At 39.2% G+C, this 17,925-nt stretch overlaps 1 protein-coding gene across 10 annotated transcripts; it reads right to left on the bottom strand.

Moving 5' to 3' along the window:
* Positions 1–7,439: 7,439 nt before the first annotated feature.
* LOC134805881 (uncharacterized) lies at positions 7,440–13,206 on the bottom strand. Of its 10 annotated transcripts, none has more exons than XM_063779078.1 (4): positions 11,686–12,407; positions 9,907–10,073; positions 8,152–8,222; positions 7,440–7,724 (listed from the first exon to the last, which is right to left on the bottom strand). In XM_063779078.1, exons 2-4 carry the CDS (start codon positions 9,938–9,940, stop codon positions 7,449–7,451), a joined length of 381 nt encoding a protein of 126 aa, XP_063635148.1. In that variant the 5' UTR covers positions 9,941–10,073; positions 11,686–12,407; the 3' UTR covers positions 7,440–7,448. The 10 variants fall into 10 exon arrangements, 5 of the variants coding, with proteins under 5 accessions (XP_063635148.1, XP_063635149.1, XP_063635145.1 ...); XR_010146421.1 differs by having other exon boundaries at positions 7,442–7,724; positions 8,152–10,070; positions 11,686–11,805; positions 11,973–12,407; XR_010146424.1 differs by having other exon boundaries at positions 7,442–7,724; positions 8,152–10,073; positions 11,710–11,805; positions 11,973–12,407.
* Positions 13,207–17,925: the final 4,719 nt, after the last annotated feature.

Raw genomic sequence — 17,925 nt, 5'->3', positions numbered from 1 at the left:
GAAGGCCGAGCTCCGCGTAGGGCCGAAGGCCCGAAGCGTCCAGGATTTAAGTGCTTAATCACAGAACAATAGTATAAGTATCTAAATGCGAAGGCCGAAGGCCGAGCTCCGCGTAAGACCGAAGGCCCGAAGCGTCCAGGATGTCAGTGCTTTAGCACAGAACAATAGTACAAGTGTCTAAATGCGAAGGCCGAAGGCCGAGCTCCGTGTAGGGCCGAAGGCCCGAAGCGTCCAGGATGTTAGTGCTTAAACACATAACAATAGCATAAGTGTCTAAATGCGAAGGACGAAGGCCGAGCTCCGCGTTGGGCCGAAGGCCCGAAGCGTCCAGAATGTCAGTGCTTTAGCACAGAGCAATAGTATAAGTGTCTAATTGCGAAGACCGAAGGCCGAGCTCCGCGTAAGACCGAAGGCCCGAAGCGTCCAGGATGTCAGTGCATTAGCACAGAACAATAGTACAAGTGTCTAAATGCGAAGGCCGAAGGCCGAGCTCCGCGTAGGGCCGAAGGCCCGTAGCGTCCAGGATGTCAGTGCTTTAGCACAGAGCAATATTACAATTGTCTAAATGCGAAGGCCGAAGGCCGAGCTCCGCGTAGGGCCGAAGGCCCGAAGCGTCCAGGCTGTCAGTTCTGTTTTTAACCACTGACATCCTGGACGCTTCGGGCCTTCGGCCCTACGCGGAGCTCGGCCTTCGGCCTTCGCATTTAGTTAGACTCTTGTACTATTGCTTTGTGTTTGAATACTGAAGTCGCGCATCTCGCGAATGCTTGGTGTATTATAATAACTTTGAGTAATATCTTAAATTTTATCTGTAAACATTATTTGGGGTCGTAATGATTCACTGTATCTAAATGAACTTGAATACAGCATTTAATGGGTAATTTTTTAGTAATTATTACAGCGTCACATCTATTTAATTATATGATCAATTCGTTTTGGAGTAATGAATGTAACCATTAGGTACTATTTTTTTGGAAATAACACACCAAAATTACGAGAATCTAGATATTTTATACGGGTAATACACGTTTTATAGCAAACTCGTTCGTGTCTTTCCTGTAGCTATCGCAAATATAAGGGAATCTAAAAGCAATTTTTTACGCAGCACCTTTATAGGCGGAATAAATTTTTTCAGTATACTTGATATATGAGACTCAAATGAGAAAAACGGGATATATATTATGTACCAGAGTCGTTACCTTTTGTAGTTTTGTCCACAGAAGTGACCTTTTCTAAAATATGTTTTTTACCCATAGTTACCTCAGAAAGTACCCAACTAAGATAGTAATTAGCAATAGGAACTCGAGATTGTCAAGCAGCCGTCATACGTTCTATGTGTTCTATCACAGTTACTCGCGCCGCCGCGCCGCCGTAGATTCTAATGCATTATTTGAGGAGATTAGCATGTTTTACTAGGGTAAAAGTGGTATGTAAAGAACCGTTTTTGCTTTATCTTACTATTTCAGGTATTTTGCGTCAGTTTTGTGCCCTTTTTTTCGCACACGGTGGCCTCAAACAAGAGCAGTAATAAAAATTCTGTAAAAACTGTCACATTTTTATTTTTTAACAGCTTATTATAATTCTGACAGGGAACTAAATATACTAGTAATATTTTAAAATCTAGTATTTATCTTAAACCAACAGATCCATCCGAAGTCTATAGAGTTATTAAGAATTTAAAAAACACTAATTCATTAGGCTACATAAAAGAAAATGCTGACCTACTGGTATACCCGCTAAACCATATTATTAATTTATCAATTAGAGATGGATGTTTTCCTCATAAACTTAAAATGACAATCGTGAAACCAATTCTTAAAAAAGGTAAATCTTCAGATATGGATAATTATAGACCTATCGCCCTTATTCCTGTATTCTCGAAAATATTTGAAAAAATAATGTACCATAGATTAATTGAATTCTTTAATAAATATAATATACTTACCAACGCACAATTTGGTTTTCGAGCAAATAAAACTACGGCTTTAGCTGTATACGAGCTTGTTAAAATTGTCAGTCAATGTAGAGATGACAGGACTCCTATATCTGCTATATTTATGGATATGTCCAAAGCCTTTGATCGAGTGTGTCATAAAAGGCTTCTGGACAAATTATATGCATGTGGGATACGTGGAAATTGTTATTCGTGGTTAATGTCATATCCCCAAAACCGATACCAGTGTACTGAAATTCAAGCACATTGCCCAATAAATAATACATTCAATAACTACAAATCTGAATATAAAAAAAGTAATGTATGGAGTACCACAAGGCAGCATTCTTGATCCGTTGCTGTTTTTGATTTATATCAATGATTTACCGATTATAACAAAACATAAGATACTGCTTTTTGCTGATGATTGTTCGATAATTATTCGTAGTGATGAGACCGAAGACTATGAGGCTGAAATCAATAATGTGTTTCATGACGTTAATGTTTGGATGGAAGCCAATAACCTTCAAGTAAATTTACAAAAAACCAAACTAATGGAATTTTACTCACCACAGGCAAACAATTGCAACCAAAGATTAGTTATAAGGATTGTGAGCTAGAAAATGTTAACCAAATAAAATTCCTAGGCATAATAATTGATACACATAGCAACTGGCACCACCATACAGAGCATATTTTAACGAAATTAGTCAAATTCATATACCCTTTACTAAGACTAAAAAATATATCATCAGAACAAACAGCCTTACTTGCCTTGCACTCATATATAATGTCAAATCTGGACTAATAATGTGGGGAAACAGCAGCAATAAAGATAGAATCTTCAGATTACAAAAAAAATGCAATCGTTCAATTTACGGCATCAATCAAATGGAATCATGTAGACCATATTTCATTAATAACAGAATACTTACTTTCCCATCACTTTATATATATGAAGTCTGCATATTTGCAAAAAATAATCCAGATTTGTTTCCTGTAAAAAAGTCTACTACTCAACCAATCCGAACCAAATACATGTATGACATAATACGCGCTAACCCTAAATCGACACTCTTATCAAAAAGCGTTATATGTATGAGTATAAAAATATTTAACAAACTTCCCACAGACCTTAAACAATTGGCATCATTACCTTTCAAAAAAAGCCTATTTGATTGGCTAACCAAACGGTGCTTTTATAGCATAAATGACTTTTTACAGAGCTAGTACACGTTATTCATTATTATTGAGTCTGTCTAGCATAGTTTATTGTTAAAAGTGTTATTGAAGTTTAAAAATTGTATTTAGTTCTAAGACAACTTACCAATATTGTACGCTTTTGTAAGGCAGGATATGGAGACCATAAATATTTTGTACCACCTTTTTTTTTTTAAGTGATGATGATAACACATTTATTACGTTAAATAATACAATTTTAAGCTTATTTCAATACAGTTGTGTGGTAGAAAGAAGAGAAATCTAATCTTCAAGGATGGGTATTCCACAGCCGTCTTCAGATCCAAATCTTTCTATCCTTCTTCTCGTTCCTCTAATTCTTAGAGAGACAGCTCTGATGATTGATATTTGTATTTTGACTTTGATCCAGTTGATTATTTGTGAGTATGGTTTCGACCATTTTTCATGGAGCTTAAGGGATGTTCTTTTATGAAGGATTCATATTCCGTTCCAACAGCGCCATCACAGGAGACCACAAGAGGAGTGAATGAGGCTCTGAGATCTTCTGCAGCCAGGTCGTATTTGCGATGTTTTTCGCGAGCGTGTATTTGGGCAATCGTGGGCCATGTGAGTAGACCATACGAGGCGGCGTCGGCATTTACAATGCGAACGTCAAAGAACGCCTTCCTCGCTGGCTCCCATACACTTTCCAGTAGTAAGTCGCTTATTAGCCCTGGTTGATCTAAGGTTGCGGCACGCATTATTGGCTCAGTAGTAGCCGAACCCCATGCTGGTTCAGCCCAACTTTTGATATCGTCTCCGTGTTGGTCGTGGCCTCTTTTTATGAGCCCTCCCTTCTTGCAATTAAGTGCATGGATTAGGTTGAAGTTATTTTCACCACAGCCATCGCAGGTTAGTGGCAGGCTAGAAGGTTCATGCCCGTATCTGATCGCAAGGCCGTCACGAAACTGCGTTGCTGTTAGGTCGGTATCGTCAGCTTTGGTCGGTAGTACTGTTAGCCACTGTGATGATTTTTTGTTAATTACCCTTTGGATGCAATTCTTTGTTTTTATTGTTAGCTTATCCATGATTGATTGTAATTCGTGTTGTTCATTATTTTCTCGTTTTTTTTTTTCTTCTTTTAAAGTTTCATATACATGTTTTTGATGGTCTTCTATGTTAATTTCATCGCCGGTTCGAATTGCATCTATTAGTATTTTGTTGGCATTTAATGATATTGCATGTGAGGTTTTAGCTTGCTTTGTGGGATCATTAATTGCAAGGTCTCCGAGCCTCGCTGGAAGAGCAAAGAGTTCATGTTCTATAGATGTTATTTCTCTGCCTAGTATGGAGGGTGTTAAATGAGTCTTGATTGCGTTCTTTAGGTCATTGTAGTCTTCGTCTGTTCCAGTAGTCACTCTTTGTAGGTATTGCCACTCGCATTGTAGTGATTTAGTAAATGCGGTATGTACAGCTTGAGGATATTTTTCACAAGCTTTTGTTATTCTAAGGATGCAATCAATCCAATTTTTTGTTTTTTGTCGCATAATAGTCGGTTTTATCGCTTATGTCTCCAATAAAACTTCCTAAAAATCGTTGTGCTTTTACAATTTTGATTCCTAATTTATCGAATTTTTGTTTGGCAATATCTGTAAGGCCTTCTTTGACTATTAGATAGCTCTTTGTAGGCTCAGGGTAGTAGCCATATCTGGGTCCTTCTTTTATTAGCAGGTTAAATCATTTAGGTATTTCATCAAATTTGCCTAAGCATACCAGTTCTGAATGTATTTATTCTTGTTTTTGCATGTTTTTATTAGTGGTAATATTCCAATCGCGTACATTTGCATTGCCAGTGGATCTCCTTGGGTCGTTCCTTCTTTACTTAATATGTATTTATTGGTATTTCTAAATGATATGACTGCGTGTCCTCTATAGGTATTAAAGAGGAATCTCGAGCATCTGGGCCATAGAAGTCTGGCATTCCATAGTGCTAATGGACGATTGAGGGCATTAAATGCATTGGTAGCGTCAACGAGTAGTATACCTTCGGTGTTTTCTTCGTGGAAGCTTTCTGACATTGCGTGTGCTGCACCTTCTATACCGGCTTTTATTCCATTACATAGTTGGTTTGCTCCGCATGCTTCTTGTACGTCAGTGCCAGTCGTCAGAGCCATAGCTTTTGCTTTGACACGTTGAAGTACCTCCCCTATACCAATTGGGCGGACACCAGGTGATTTGTCAAGGGCGATGCCTCTTCTGGCTAGCAGTGCCCTTATTGCATCCCATTCTACTATTTCGTTTGCTAGTTTTCTTGTTAAAGCTGCTATTGATTCTCTTAATTTGAAGCTGTGTGGCCCAAACCTTAAAAGCATCGTTTTCCACTGATCAGCATCGGTCCCGCTTGGGCCTGCACCTCCCCAGATGCTTCTTGCTACTTTTTCAATATGGCTGGATGTTACGTCAACATCGACAAGGTTTGGAAGTTGTGTTGTTTGGTCGAAATCTGATATAATCGGTGTTGCTTGGTTTGGATGTTTTTCTTCCAGGATCTGAAATATATTTTTGTCTCCAATTTTGTCGTCAGGCTTTAATATACCACCACCCTTACGTTCTGTGATAAATCTGTTCCCTTGTCTTATTTTTCCTTGTAGCATCAGTCTGTTAAACACGCGTGACATATGATCGCAATCTTGTTGTTTTTTATAGCGGCTATTCTTTTTGTTACATCTCTCTGCTTCCTGTATTAACCCTTTATAAGGCCCCAGTTATACAGATATGCTACGTGAAAGTTAAATACACTACCATGTTTGTAATGCACTGGGGAACACATCTACGGCAAAAAAAAAAACGAAATCATTAAGAAAAACATGTGGTCAATATATGCACTCAGCCTGTTAGTGCACTTGAGTTTTCAGATGATCTGTTTCCAATACACCTATTCATTGACATTGACATAACAAACATAAGGTGCTCTGTACAGACTGGCGTTTAATTGACTACATACGGTAAATAGAACATTATTGTGTATCTTGTAGTGGGTAGGATTAATATACGAATATCACTGAAAAAGTTATAAGCTCTTGCAATTCACGATGGAGAGTGGATTTATCTAAATTAGACCTTGTCATCATACCCATAAGAGTCTCGCCACTCGTCATCGTGAATTGCAAGAGCTATAATTCAAATTATTAGATACAGCGACGTGTATATTTTTAATAGTATAATGGAAACAATGACGATAGCTTGCTTCCCTTGACAGGCATAGTGCATAAATTGACCACATACTATAGATTCATTAATTACACTAAAATTAAATACTGACCGAAAAAGTATTAATGAGGAAAGAAAGCCTGATATATTCGCTATATAATACCATTATAGTTAAATAAAAAAGAGGATGTTCTTCTCCGTAAATGTTTATTAACTAAGTGGTTTCCAAATCGTCTCTGCCTTATAAAGGGTTAATTCGTCAAATTGATTTTTTCGCCACATTTCTAGTCTTCTGTTTATTAGGCGTCTGATGTCTGAACCTTTAGTTATTAAACTATCCCTTTGGAGGATTGTGCTGCAGTAGAAGAATACTCGTTCAGAGAATCCATTCGTCGGTGTCCAGCGTGGAGGTAATGGCGGCCAAATAAAAGCAGGGAATATACTACATTAGGTTTAATGTTAAGCAGAAGGCTGATTGGAAAAAGTGATTTTATATAAATCTAAGTCGGTCCTTATATAGCTACGTACAGCGCCACACTACTGATTAGTTATGAACTATTACATCTACTGACATACCTAAACTAAGTTGTTGAGTAATTATGCTAGTACATAAGAGTTTCGGTAGATGTCACCTTATTTACATATTATGGAACTGTGGTGCTGTCTACCGGTGATTTATGTCTAATATCTAAGAAGTTTGAGAGCCCTAACCTAGATGGCGTAGGCAAGTAGGTATTATATTGGCTAATGCCTATTTATCTATTCCCTGTTAAGATAGGTCTTAACATTTTGCCACCCCTTGAAATAGTTAATGTTTTATGAGTAACATTAGGTATTTCAAGAATAGGCCTTATATATATATATATATATATATTTACCTATTAGTAAGGATGGGCAGAGTTTTTTGTTATGAGCTATAGTTAGGTAATTACTTATATTTAAATTAGAGCTGTGCCCATTCTTATAAATGAAACAACGTTAGGACATGTTTTTTATTTTAAATAGGGAGTAGGTATTCTTATTATGTAATTATATACTAGGTAAGTAAGGTATAGGTACTTAATCATACTTATTACTTAATTATAATTATTTAAACAATAACATTAGGTTCGTAGGTATTAACTACTTATACAACTTGGCCCGAAGTAGGTAAAGGACAAATGTTATTGAATGCGCGTTGGATGTCTCCTCTGGCGGTTCGGATGATGGCTACCCTGGTGATGCCATCCCGGCCCGGCTGCGTCGCGACGATCTTGCCCAGCCTCCACCGGCAGGGTGGCAGGCGCTCTTCTCGCACCAGGACGACGGTGCCGACTGCGAGGCTTGGGCCGCGCGCGCTCCTCCACTTCGTGCGCTCCTGCAGCGTTCCGATGTAGTCACGTGACCAGCGCCGCCAGAAGTCCTGGGTGATTTGTTGCAAAAGTTGATAGTGAGTTAATCGGTTTTTTGGTACATTGTTATAATCTTCATCAGGAAGTGAATTTGGTGCTTTTCCAATTAAAAAGTGAGCTGGCGTGAGGACAGGATAGTCAGGATTTGAAGTAGGTAAGGGACACAATGGCCTAGAATTGACTATCGATTCTACCTGATTTAGGATAGTTACAAATTGTTCATAAGTTAACAGAGATAACCCTAACACTCTTTTTAAATGATATTTGGTAAGTTTTATACTAGATTCCCATATGAGGTGTATAGACAGGAATAAAACTCCATTTTATGCCCTCGTCTGCGCAATGAGATGCTAGTTCGCTCGAGCTGTCCTGTAGATATTTTTGCAAATCTTTCAGTTCGTTACTAGCCCCATGAAAAGTTGTTGAATTGTCACTCACCAACTCCTTCGGTTTACCTCTCCTGGCGATGAACCGTCGCAGTGCCGCCAGGAAGTTGGCTGACTCGAGCCCTGTAATTAATTCGAGATGAATTGCCTTTGTTGCAAAACAAATAAATACTGCAATATAGCACTTATAGACCTTGTAACCACGTCCTGTCCTATCTCTAATGTTATAAGGTCCTCCATAATCGATACCCGTGATAGCAAAGGGGGGGGGGGGGGATGGGTTAACCCTCGAGGGGGGTAAGTCTCCCATTATAGGGTTAGTAGTCTTTGGATTTGCTCTAAAACACGGAACGCATTTATTTACAATTTTTGAAGCTAACATTCTACCTTTAGTTGGCCAGATGCGCTCGCGAATAGTTGATAGTAATAACTGAGGGCCAGCGTGCAGAGTACGTATGTGTGCGTTTTCCATCAGTATTTTGGTAAACGTGTGTTCGTGACTTAGTATTAAAGGGTGCTTTTTTTCATATGCATAATGCGAAAGACCGATTCGTCCGCCTACGCGAATGAGTCCGTCCTTCATGAATGGGTGTAAAGATAATATTTTGGATTTGTTAAGAACCGGTTTGTTATTTTGCAACAATTTATATTCGTGTGGAAATGATTCCATTTGTGAATGTCTGATTAATGTGTGATCCGATTTTTTTAATTCTTCTACGGACAATGGTCCTGATAGTTTTTTATTTGGATTAATTGTTCGTGTTTTATTTTTTGTGTTATATATAAATCGAAGTATGTATGCTAATACATGAATAAGTGTTTTATCACTAGACCACCTGTGAAAAAGATATTGTATCGTGTCGTTAGATTCTGTGTTAATAGCCAAAGTGAGTGTTATGTCTACGTCGCTCTCGGCCTCGGGTATGTGATCCAGTGACTTAGAATCGTGGGTTGGCCATGTGTCAGAACTCTGGCTTAACCACACGGGGCCGGACCACCATAACTGGTTGGTTTCCAGCTTGCCTGGTGCTACCCCTCGGGACAAAAGGTCGGCGGGGTTCTCCTCCGAGCGGACCCAGGACCAGTCTTGCTTGTTTGTAAGTGATAATATTTTTGTGACTCTGTTACTAACAAAACAAGTTAATTTAAGGTTACTATTTTTAATCCAACACAAAGTTATTTTTGAATCTGACCACAGGTTGATTCCGGAAAGGTCACATTTTAATGCTCGTTTTACTTTGTCTACATGTGTTGCGAGAAGTAAACTGGAACAAAGTTCCAAATTTGGAACAGTTTGGGATTTAATTGGTGTGATTTTTGATTTTGAATAAAGTAGGTGAACTTGGACGTTTCCTACCCTATCGCTCGATCGTATATAAATGGCAGCGCCATAGGCTTTAATACTGCTGTCACAAAATCCATGAATTTGTATCGTTACATAATTAGGTATGACTGTACATCTCGAAATTTTTAATTGGTTTAATAAAAACAAGTCTCGATAGAATGTGTTCCATTCTTGGATCAAGTCTTGTGTTAATTCGGTATCCCAATCTAATTGAGCCTTAAATAATTTTTGGATAAATATTTTGGCTACTACAATGACTGGTCCTGTCAGGCCTAGGGGGTCAAAAATGGACGAAATTACCCCTAGTACCTTTCTTTTGGTGATTGGGTGTGAAATTTGGTTTTCTTTAATGGTATACATAAGCTCATCTGAGTCACTAGACCACGCTAAACCCAGGACGTTATGTGTTTTATCTCCAAATTCGGTGGTAGATGTGTTTTGGTGTGTATGTGTTTCGCTCACCCGTTTTATGATGGCTTCGGAGTTGGACTTCCATTTCCGCAGCGTGAAGTTGGCTCCTCGCAGGATCTCGTTCACCTGTGATGCAGTTTCGGCTACCTGATTCTCGTCGTCACCGCCGGCGATAAAATCGTCCATGTAGAACTGGTTCGCTATGGCCTCTGCAGCTGCTGGAAATGTGTGTTGGTTCTCGTTTGACAATTGTAACAAACATCTGGTTGCAATATGTGGTGCTGACTTTAAGCCGAAACTTAATGTAGTCAGCATATAAATTTGGAGTCGTTGGTGAGTATTTTCACGCCAAAATATGCATTGTACGTATTGTTGATTTGGTTTTAAATAAATACATCTGTACATTTTTTGTATGTCAGCGTTAATAACATATTGGTACTTTCGGAACCGTAGAAGTATATTTATAAGTTCGTCCTGTATTATTGAGCCTTTGTATTGGATATCATTCAATGAAACGCCGTTATCGGTCCTGCATGAGCAGTCAAAAACAATACGAATCGGGGTGGAGGGGGAGTCACGAAAAATAGCCTGGTGGGGTAGAAAATTACATGGGCCATCATAATTATCTCGTAATTTAATCATATGGCCAGCTTGTTCGAACTCGCGCATGAAATTCACATATTTATCTTTAAATTCGGGGTTCCGCTCGAACTTAGTCTCTAACGTTTTGAACCTCCGGTATGCTATGTGCCTAGATTGACCTAGCTTGGTAGGTGGCTGCTTTAATGGAAGTTCAATTTCAAAATTACCTTCAGAGTTGTGAGTGTGGGTTTTCATAAATATATCCTCACATTGTTTTTCATCATAAGGTAAATTTGGTGCGGAACCCTCCTCTATTTCCCAAAACTTTTTTAATTGGGTTTCAACTGTAATTTTACATTGAATAGCAGAATCGGATTTTTTATGTACGGGACCCGTAACTAACCACCCCAGGCGTGAGCGTCTCAGAACCGGTAATCCAGGCCCGAGCGAGTATTTACCGGTGAGAAGTAAATCGAAAAATATTTCGCCACCGATCAGCAAATCTACATCTTGAGCTAAGTTAAATTCGTCATCTGCTAATTTATAACGCGGCGGAATGTGCCAACGTTGCACGTTTGGTATTTCAATATTGGTTGTACAAACAGTAGGCGAAATAAAACAGGACAAATTAGTCGTAAAGGTTCCGTCTAAGGAATGCAATGTTATGTCACACGATTCTAGGACAGTAGACACTTTTTCATTGAAACCTATGACATTTAAGGCATGTTGTTGTTTAGGTAATTGTAACTTTTTTACCGCGTTTTGGGTTATAAAGTTTTCTTGCGAGCCATTGTCTAAAAATGCCTTCATTTTATGCACATTGTTATGCTTATCCCTAACAAGCACTTGGGCTGTTGTGAGGAAAACTGACCTATTTCGAGTATTGTTTGCTTGTTTTCCGATCAGGGTGTTATTAGACAAGGCGGTATCGATTTGACTAGAACTCGGTTGTTCGTCGGTTAATGTTGAGATTGGTAATCGCGTTGGTGCGGGGTTACTACCTATATGAGTGTTGGTATTTGGTTTGTGTAGTAACGTATGATGCTTGCCCTTGCATACTCGACATGTACTGGCCCTGCAGTTTGTTAAGACATGCGTCCCGGACAAACAATTAAAGCATAATCGTAATTTATTCACGGCTCGGATTCGCGCGATCACGTTTAATGCACTAAACTTTGGACACTGGTTAATGTAATGCGTACTCGAACAATATGGATACTGGTTAGGTTTAAATTGTTTGGAGGTTACCTTAATAGGTTCGGACGTGGTTACCATGGCCTTCTTGGAAGTGCTGGGTGCGTCCGATGGTACTGCTGGGCTGGTCGCTTCCAGCCGGTCAGCTCGGTTCTTTAGGAAGGTTTTGAAGTCCTGCAACGAAGGCAATTTTCTCAAATCAACACTATTTTCCCACTTTGATTGCAGTCGACTGTCTAACTTTTTAACTAGTAAGTGAATAATTGCGAGATCCCAATTTTCGGTAGGTACATTTAATGAACGCAAGGATCTCAAATGTTTGGAAATATTATCGCACAGACCTCTAAGACCTGAAGGAGTTGACGGTACGGGTTCCACATCGAACAAGGCTCGCATGTGGTTGGAAACTAAACGTTTAGGATTATTATAACGTTCACAAAGCATCTGCCACGCGAGCGTGTACCCTTCCTCGGAGAAATCGAGCGAACTAATTACCTCAAGTGCGCCGTCTCGTAAACAACTGCGTAGGTATTTATATTTTACAATAGGTGCCAGGCTAGCTTGATTGACTAGGGCATCAAATGTGTCTCGGAACTGCAGCCACTGTGTTAGGTCTCCATCGAAGCTAGGGAGGCTAATTTCGGGATACTTTATCGACTCACCGAGGGGCTGTTGCTGTGGAGCTTGCGGACTATGGTCATTTGGTATTGATTCGTTATCTATTTTCGCCAGCAGCTTGCCCTTAGCGCTGAGTCGGTAAAATGTGTTCTCGAAAGACTCACGTTCGGCCTCTTGGGCCTCGATGTCGCCTTCCTCGCTGCACAGTGTCTCGATCCGTTCCTGTATCTCAGAGAAATCATTGTATAACTTTGGTAATTGATCTATTCTTAAACTTATGTCTACAATTATTTCGGCCGTCAATGCACTTGAGTCGATTTTTTCTATAAATTTCTTAAATACAGTTAGTTTTCGCTTATAGACACCTCGTTTATTTTTTAACTGCCTAATTTCTAACTCTTCTAGGGTTCTTTTGGAAATTTCTGTTTCGTTAGCCATGATTAAGAACGATTACAATTTACAATTGGTAGGGTGATTAAACGATTACAGTTGAATTTGGTAGGGAAATTTGGTAAATAGGTTAGGAATTGCCAGCTCACTTGCCTTCTCGGTTGAAGCTCGTGCGCGTGGTGATTGCCCTCGCTTGGGCACTCCTTCTGCCTCTGGTGTGGTACCACCCACGTGGTCCCTTTGGTAGTTGCGGTCGTCGTTCCCTGCGCGGGCTGCGGTGCCACGCACGTGGTCCCGCTTTGGTGGCTCGGTCGGCGCCTTCGCTCAGGCTGCTCGATCGAGAGGTGTGGTCGCCTCCTAGTCACCTCTCCAGCTTCTTCAGGTCGGCGGAGCCCCACGCGGTTGCAACCTACGTGGTAACGTTGCTCTCCCGGCCTAAATCAGGATACGCGGCGATTCCTCGATGTACTGGGTTGTAAATGCTACTAAATTTACCAGCGATTCGCTGTATAGTACTTGGATTAACCGCGATTTAAACTAGGGGTCACCATTATGTCCAGCGTGGAGGTAATGGCGGCCAAATAAAAGCAGGGAATATACTACATTAGGTTTAATGTTAAGCAGAAGGCTGATTGGAAAAAGTGATTTTATATAAATCTAAGTCGGTCCTTATATAGCTACGTACAGCGCCACACTACTGATTAGTTATGAACTATTACATCTACTGACATACCTAAACTAAGTTGTTGAGTAATTATGCTAGTACATAAGAGTTTCGGTAGATGTCACCTTATTTACATATTATGGAACTGTGGTGCTGTCTACTGGTGATTTATGTCTAATATCTAAGAAGTTTGAGAGCCCTAACCTAGATGGCGTAGGCAAGTAGGTATTATATTGGCTAATGCCTATTTATCTATTCCCTGTTAAGATAGGTCTTAACAGTCGGTAATTCATTAACTAGATTATTGATTTCGTTAGCTAGGAGGTCAATGAAATGACGACCGACGTTACCTTGTGGAAGGTTGTATTGTTTTCCCGTCAGTTTTATGCTTTTCTTCCAGCGGAGTCTCCATGTAGAGTCTTGGCCGCCTTCATTGATTACCATTTTTGCACCAAAATCTATTGGATTGTTGTTGTTTTGGTTTGATGAAGTACTAGTACTGCTAATAGGGTTTTCATTCTCTTGGTTGCTCATGTAGGTCTGTGCGTGTGACTTACCTATATGTATGTTTAGGCCACGTCTTTTGAATAGCTTGGAGCATATCCCTATAGGGCAGCAGTGTATCATCTTGGCTATTTTCAATGGTGCCTGGGGAAACGTTGTTGATTGTTTCTGGTAATTTTGTTAATATCACTGCTTCTGGCTTTTTATTCACAGTTAATTTGTTTTGGTATATAAATTTGTATTATTTAACGTAAAAGAATGATTAGAAACGTATCGAAAACAATAATTCTCAAAATATTTTTCGTAGTGACAGTTGACACACCCTGACATGTCGTAATTCAAATTCAAACGTATTATAAATATTTTTTGATTTTTTGATTTTGATTTTATATTTCCGACTTTGATGTGGACAGTTTGATTCCAGTACAAATTTTTATTATTCTAGCGTCTTTGCTGTCAATATCTGTTTGATAAATTACATCCATAAGTAGCTGGTGATTCATGGTGTCGAATGCCTTTTCGAAATCGATAAAGCACAAAAACACGTCTTTTTGATGTTCCAAACAGTTTTGTATCAGCACCTGGATTGCTAGCAGAGCTTTTCTTGTTCCTAGACTGTTTCTAAAGCCAAATTGAGTTTCGCTGATGCAGCTATCTATCTTATTAAATGTTCTGTAGTGTAATACTTTAAGGAAAACTTTTAATACGTGGCTCATTACACTAATTAATCTATATTCATTGCACATTTTAGCGTTAGGTTTCTTGGGGATTGGCAAGAAGGAGGACTTAAGCCAATCGTCTGGAAGGTCTCCCGTATCATATATTTTATTAAACAATGTTACCAAAATATTAGTCCCAAATTCATCCAATAATTGAAGTAATTCTCCATGCAAATTATCTGGTCCTACAGCTTTTCCACTTTTGAGCGTTTTGATGGCTCTTTTTACTTCTTCCTCTACAATTGAGGGATCCCCATACTCGTCAAGGTTATTCCCAGGCTCTAATCTTGTGTCATTGAAAAGTATCTTTATATAATTTACCCATTCTGCTCTTTGCTCATCAATATCCGTTAATAAATTATTTTCGGAATTTGACAATTTACCGGTAAGATGTTTGCGTCCGGTGTTAGTGAAATATTTTACTTTTTTATGCAAGTTAAAGCTATCGTGTTTTAGTTCTAGCTCCTCTATCTCCACGCATTTCGAATCTAGCCACTTATCCCTTTCACATCTGATGAATGATCTAATGTTATTATCTATGTTTCTGTATTTCACTTTATCTATTTCCTTGTACCGTCTTCTTTGGTCCATTAAGTTTAATATTTCCTTTGTTATCCATGGGCTTTTAGTTTCTTTTTTCCAATAACCCAGGACATCTTTGCTGAGTGTAATTGTAGTATCCTTAAACCTATCCCAGATTTGTTTCGTATTCATGTTTTCTACATTTTTAAATTTTCTTAAGTTCGTTGTTATAGTCAGCAATCACTTTGGTTCTAGTTTTTCTATCTTTGAGTTTATCAATAGCTATCTTTCTAAAAAGGTTATGCTTATCCTTTTTTGGTATTTTAAGCTTTAAGTTCAGTTTTACCACTAAGGGATTGTGGTCAGAGCCAACATCTGCCCCTGGGAAGGTCTTAGCGTTCAGAATGGAATTTCGGAATCTTGTTGGAATAAGTACGTAATCGATTTGGTTACGAACAATATTTTCTGAATTGTGCTTAGGCGAGGTCCAGGTGTATAAACGTCTAGGTGGATGATGAAACCAAGTATTCGTCACAACAAGATCTTTCTCTATGCAAAATTGCACTAACCTGTCCCACGTCCAATTTCTTTCTCCTAGTCCGTAATTACCTACATGTTTTCCAACTGAGCCTTTACCTATCTTCGCATTCATGTCTCCCAGCACTATGGTTACCTGTTGAGATTTAAGTAAACTAAGTAATCCAATTCTTCATAAAAAATTTCAAGGAGATCTGGGTTTTTCTTCGCTTTTTCTATTGTTGGGGCATACACTTGCACGATATTGACATCAAATGGGTGTCCACTCAATTGTAGAAGAATAATCCGCTCTGATACGGGTACAAAGTTTTTAACATATCTACTAAGTTCTTTTCTTATTAGTATACCCACGCCATGGTAGTGGTCTTTATCCGTTGACGGTTTACCAGAGTAGTACAAGACTGAGTTTTGTCTTTCGTACTTGCCATTATCTTTCCATCGTACTTCACTCAGGCCTAATATGTCCAAATGTAGTCTATCCATTTCCAATTTTACGTTGTCCAATTTCCCTGGTTTTATTAAGCTTCTAATGTTCCATGTGGCTATCTTCAGACAGTCTTCTTTTCTTCGTATAAGTTTTATCCCTGTTGTGGATTTCTTCTTTTCTTCTTTTGGATCTTCATCGGTAACATACTTAACATCGCAAGTCCCGATTAACTTGTGACGCCGGGGTGAATCCGGGTCGCATTCTACTGGCATTATTTGGCTGATCATGTATTTCATGGTAGTTTTCTTGGAGCATTTTGTAAGTGTAGTGGGGCCCCATGTCCTTCTACACCGGCTGTGCTTTTCTCCAAAGCTTGGACGCCACCGTTGACCCCATGTGGGTTCATCCGCTGCCATTCCTACTGTCTGTCCCAGCTCCAGCAGACAGCACCCTCACGACCTCTGCTCCAGATGCTAGAGAAGCCCGCAAGGGGGGTTTGATAACGGAGTGGCCTTCTCCGGCCTGTGCGGTCCGCGGGAGGTATTTGATTTCCCTCCTGCCCCCCGCCCGTCTCGAAAGAAGAGCGGTGAGCATCCCCCTATCCGCCACCTGGGGACGCGCCCTCTAGGGATATAGGCTTCCCCCGAGGGACAGTAAGTGCAGTGAGCATGCACCTTTGTCTCAGGCGATGCCGTTTGGCACAATTGTTTCTAAGGTCAAACAAAGCTGATTTGAGCCGGTAGACACGAGATCGTACCCAAAAAAGGGGGGGAAATGGTCGGCTTCCCAGGTGCAATCTATGCTATATTTCTTCCTGCTCTTAGCAACTAGGGCAAGTTATCATTTTCATATAATTTATGGATGAGCACATTATATTCATAATATAAAACGCCAAGTTAAGTGTTTTTTTCTTACATTTTTAACCTTTGATTTTGGCCATAATTACATTTCTATGGAAATCGTCACTCAATCCGCTACATATTTTTCAAAAAAAAATGTATGACTGCCTGCTTTGAAGTGATACTTTATAGAATAAGGTATCCCTAATTTATATGAAAATGATATATTACTTGCCCTAGTTGCTAAGAGCAGGAAGAAATATAGCATAGATTGGACCTGGTGATCCGGCCCTTGCGCCTCCCTTTTTGGGGGGTATGCACGGTACGATCTCAAGCTACCTGGCCAAATCAGTTTAGTTTGACCTTAGGAACAATCGTGCCAAGCTGCATCGCCTGAGACAAAAGTGCATACTCACTACACTTACTTAACCTACGAATACAATTTCAAAAAATTATAAATGTTGAAAGGTTTATTTCGGAAACTACTACATGTACAGAGACAATTCTAGTCTCTTATTGTAGCAAATTTAGTCCACTTTAAAAACGTCCTGAGAAGGCACTATCAAAAACTAGTCCTTTAGTGTTATAATCGCCCAAATCTAAAAGAAAACCGAAATTTTCGCGGGTTTTTCGATATTTGAGAAAATTGCGTTCGGCGCTCGAAGTAACAAAGTTGTATTATTCATTGGGCCAACATCATAAACACATCTGCAAAAAATCAGAACTACCGGATTTAACGCAAACGCGAAATGTATAAATTTACTGTATTACTAGTAAATACGGTATTGTTTAGTATGCGCACGTGGAATTATCCTTTCTGCTTAACGCAAGTATTGGTTTTAATATCTACCTATTTCAACGCCCCGTGCAGCAATATACAATAAAATTAGTATGTTATGACATTTAAAACGGTGCGTAATAAGTGCAACACTTTATTTATTATTTATCTATTAGTCAAATAAGTAACACAGCATTACAGTAAAACCAAGGCACTGTGAAACTACAAAATAAAATACAATACAAAGAAACTACAAATAAAAACCAAAGACAAATTAAACATTAGATTTGGGCGAC

The sequence above is a fragment of the Cydia splendana genome, unplaced genomic scaffold (genome assembly GCF_910591565.1).
Source record: "Cydia splendana unplaced genomic scaffold, ilCydSple1.2 scaffold_72_ctg1, whole genome shotgun sequence".
In the NCBI taxonomy this organism is placed as follows: Eukaryota; Metazoa; Arthropoda; class Insecta; order Lepidoptera; family Tortricidae; genus Cydia; species Cydia splendana.
This window is presented reverse-complemented; position numbering and strand designations above follow the sequence as displayed.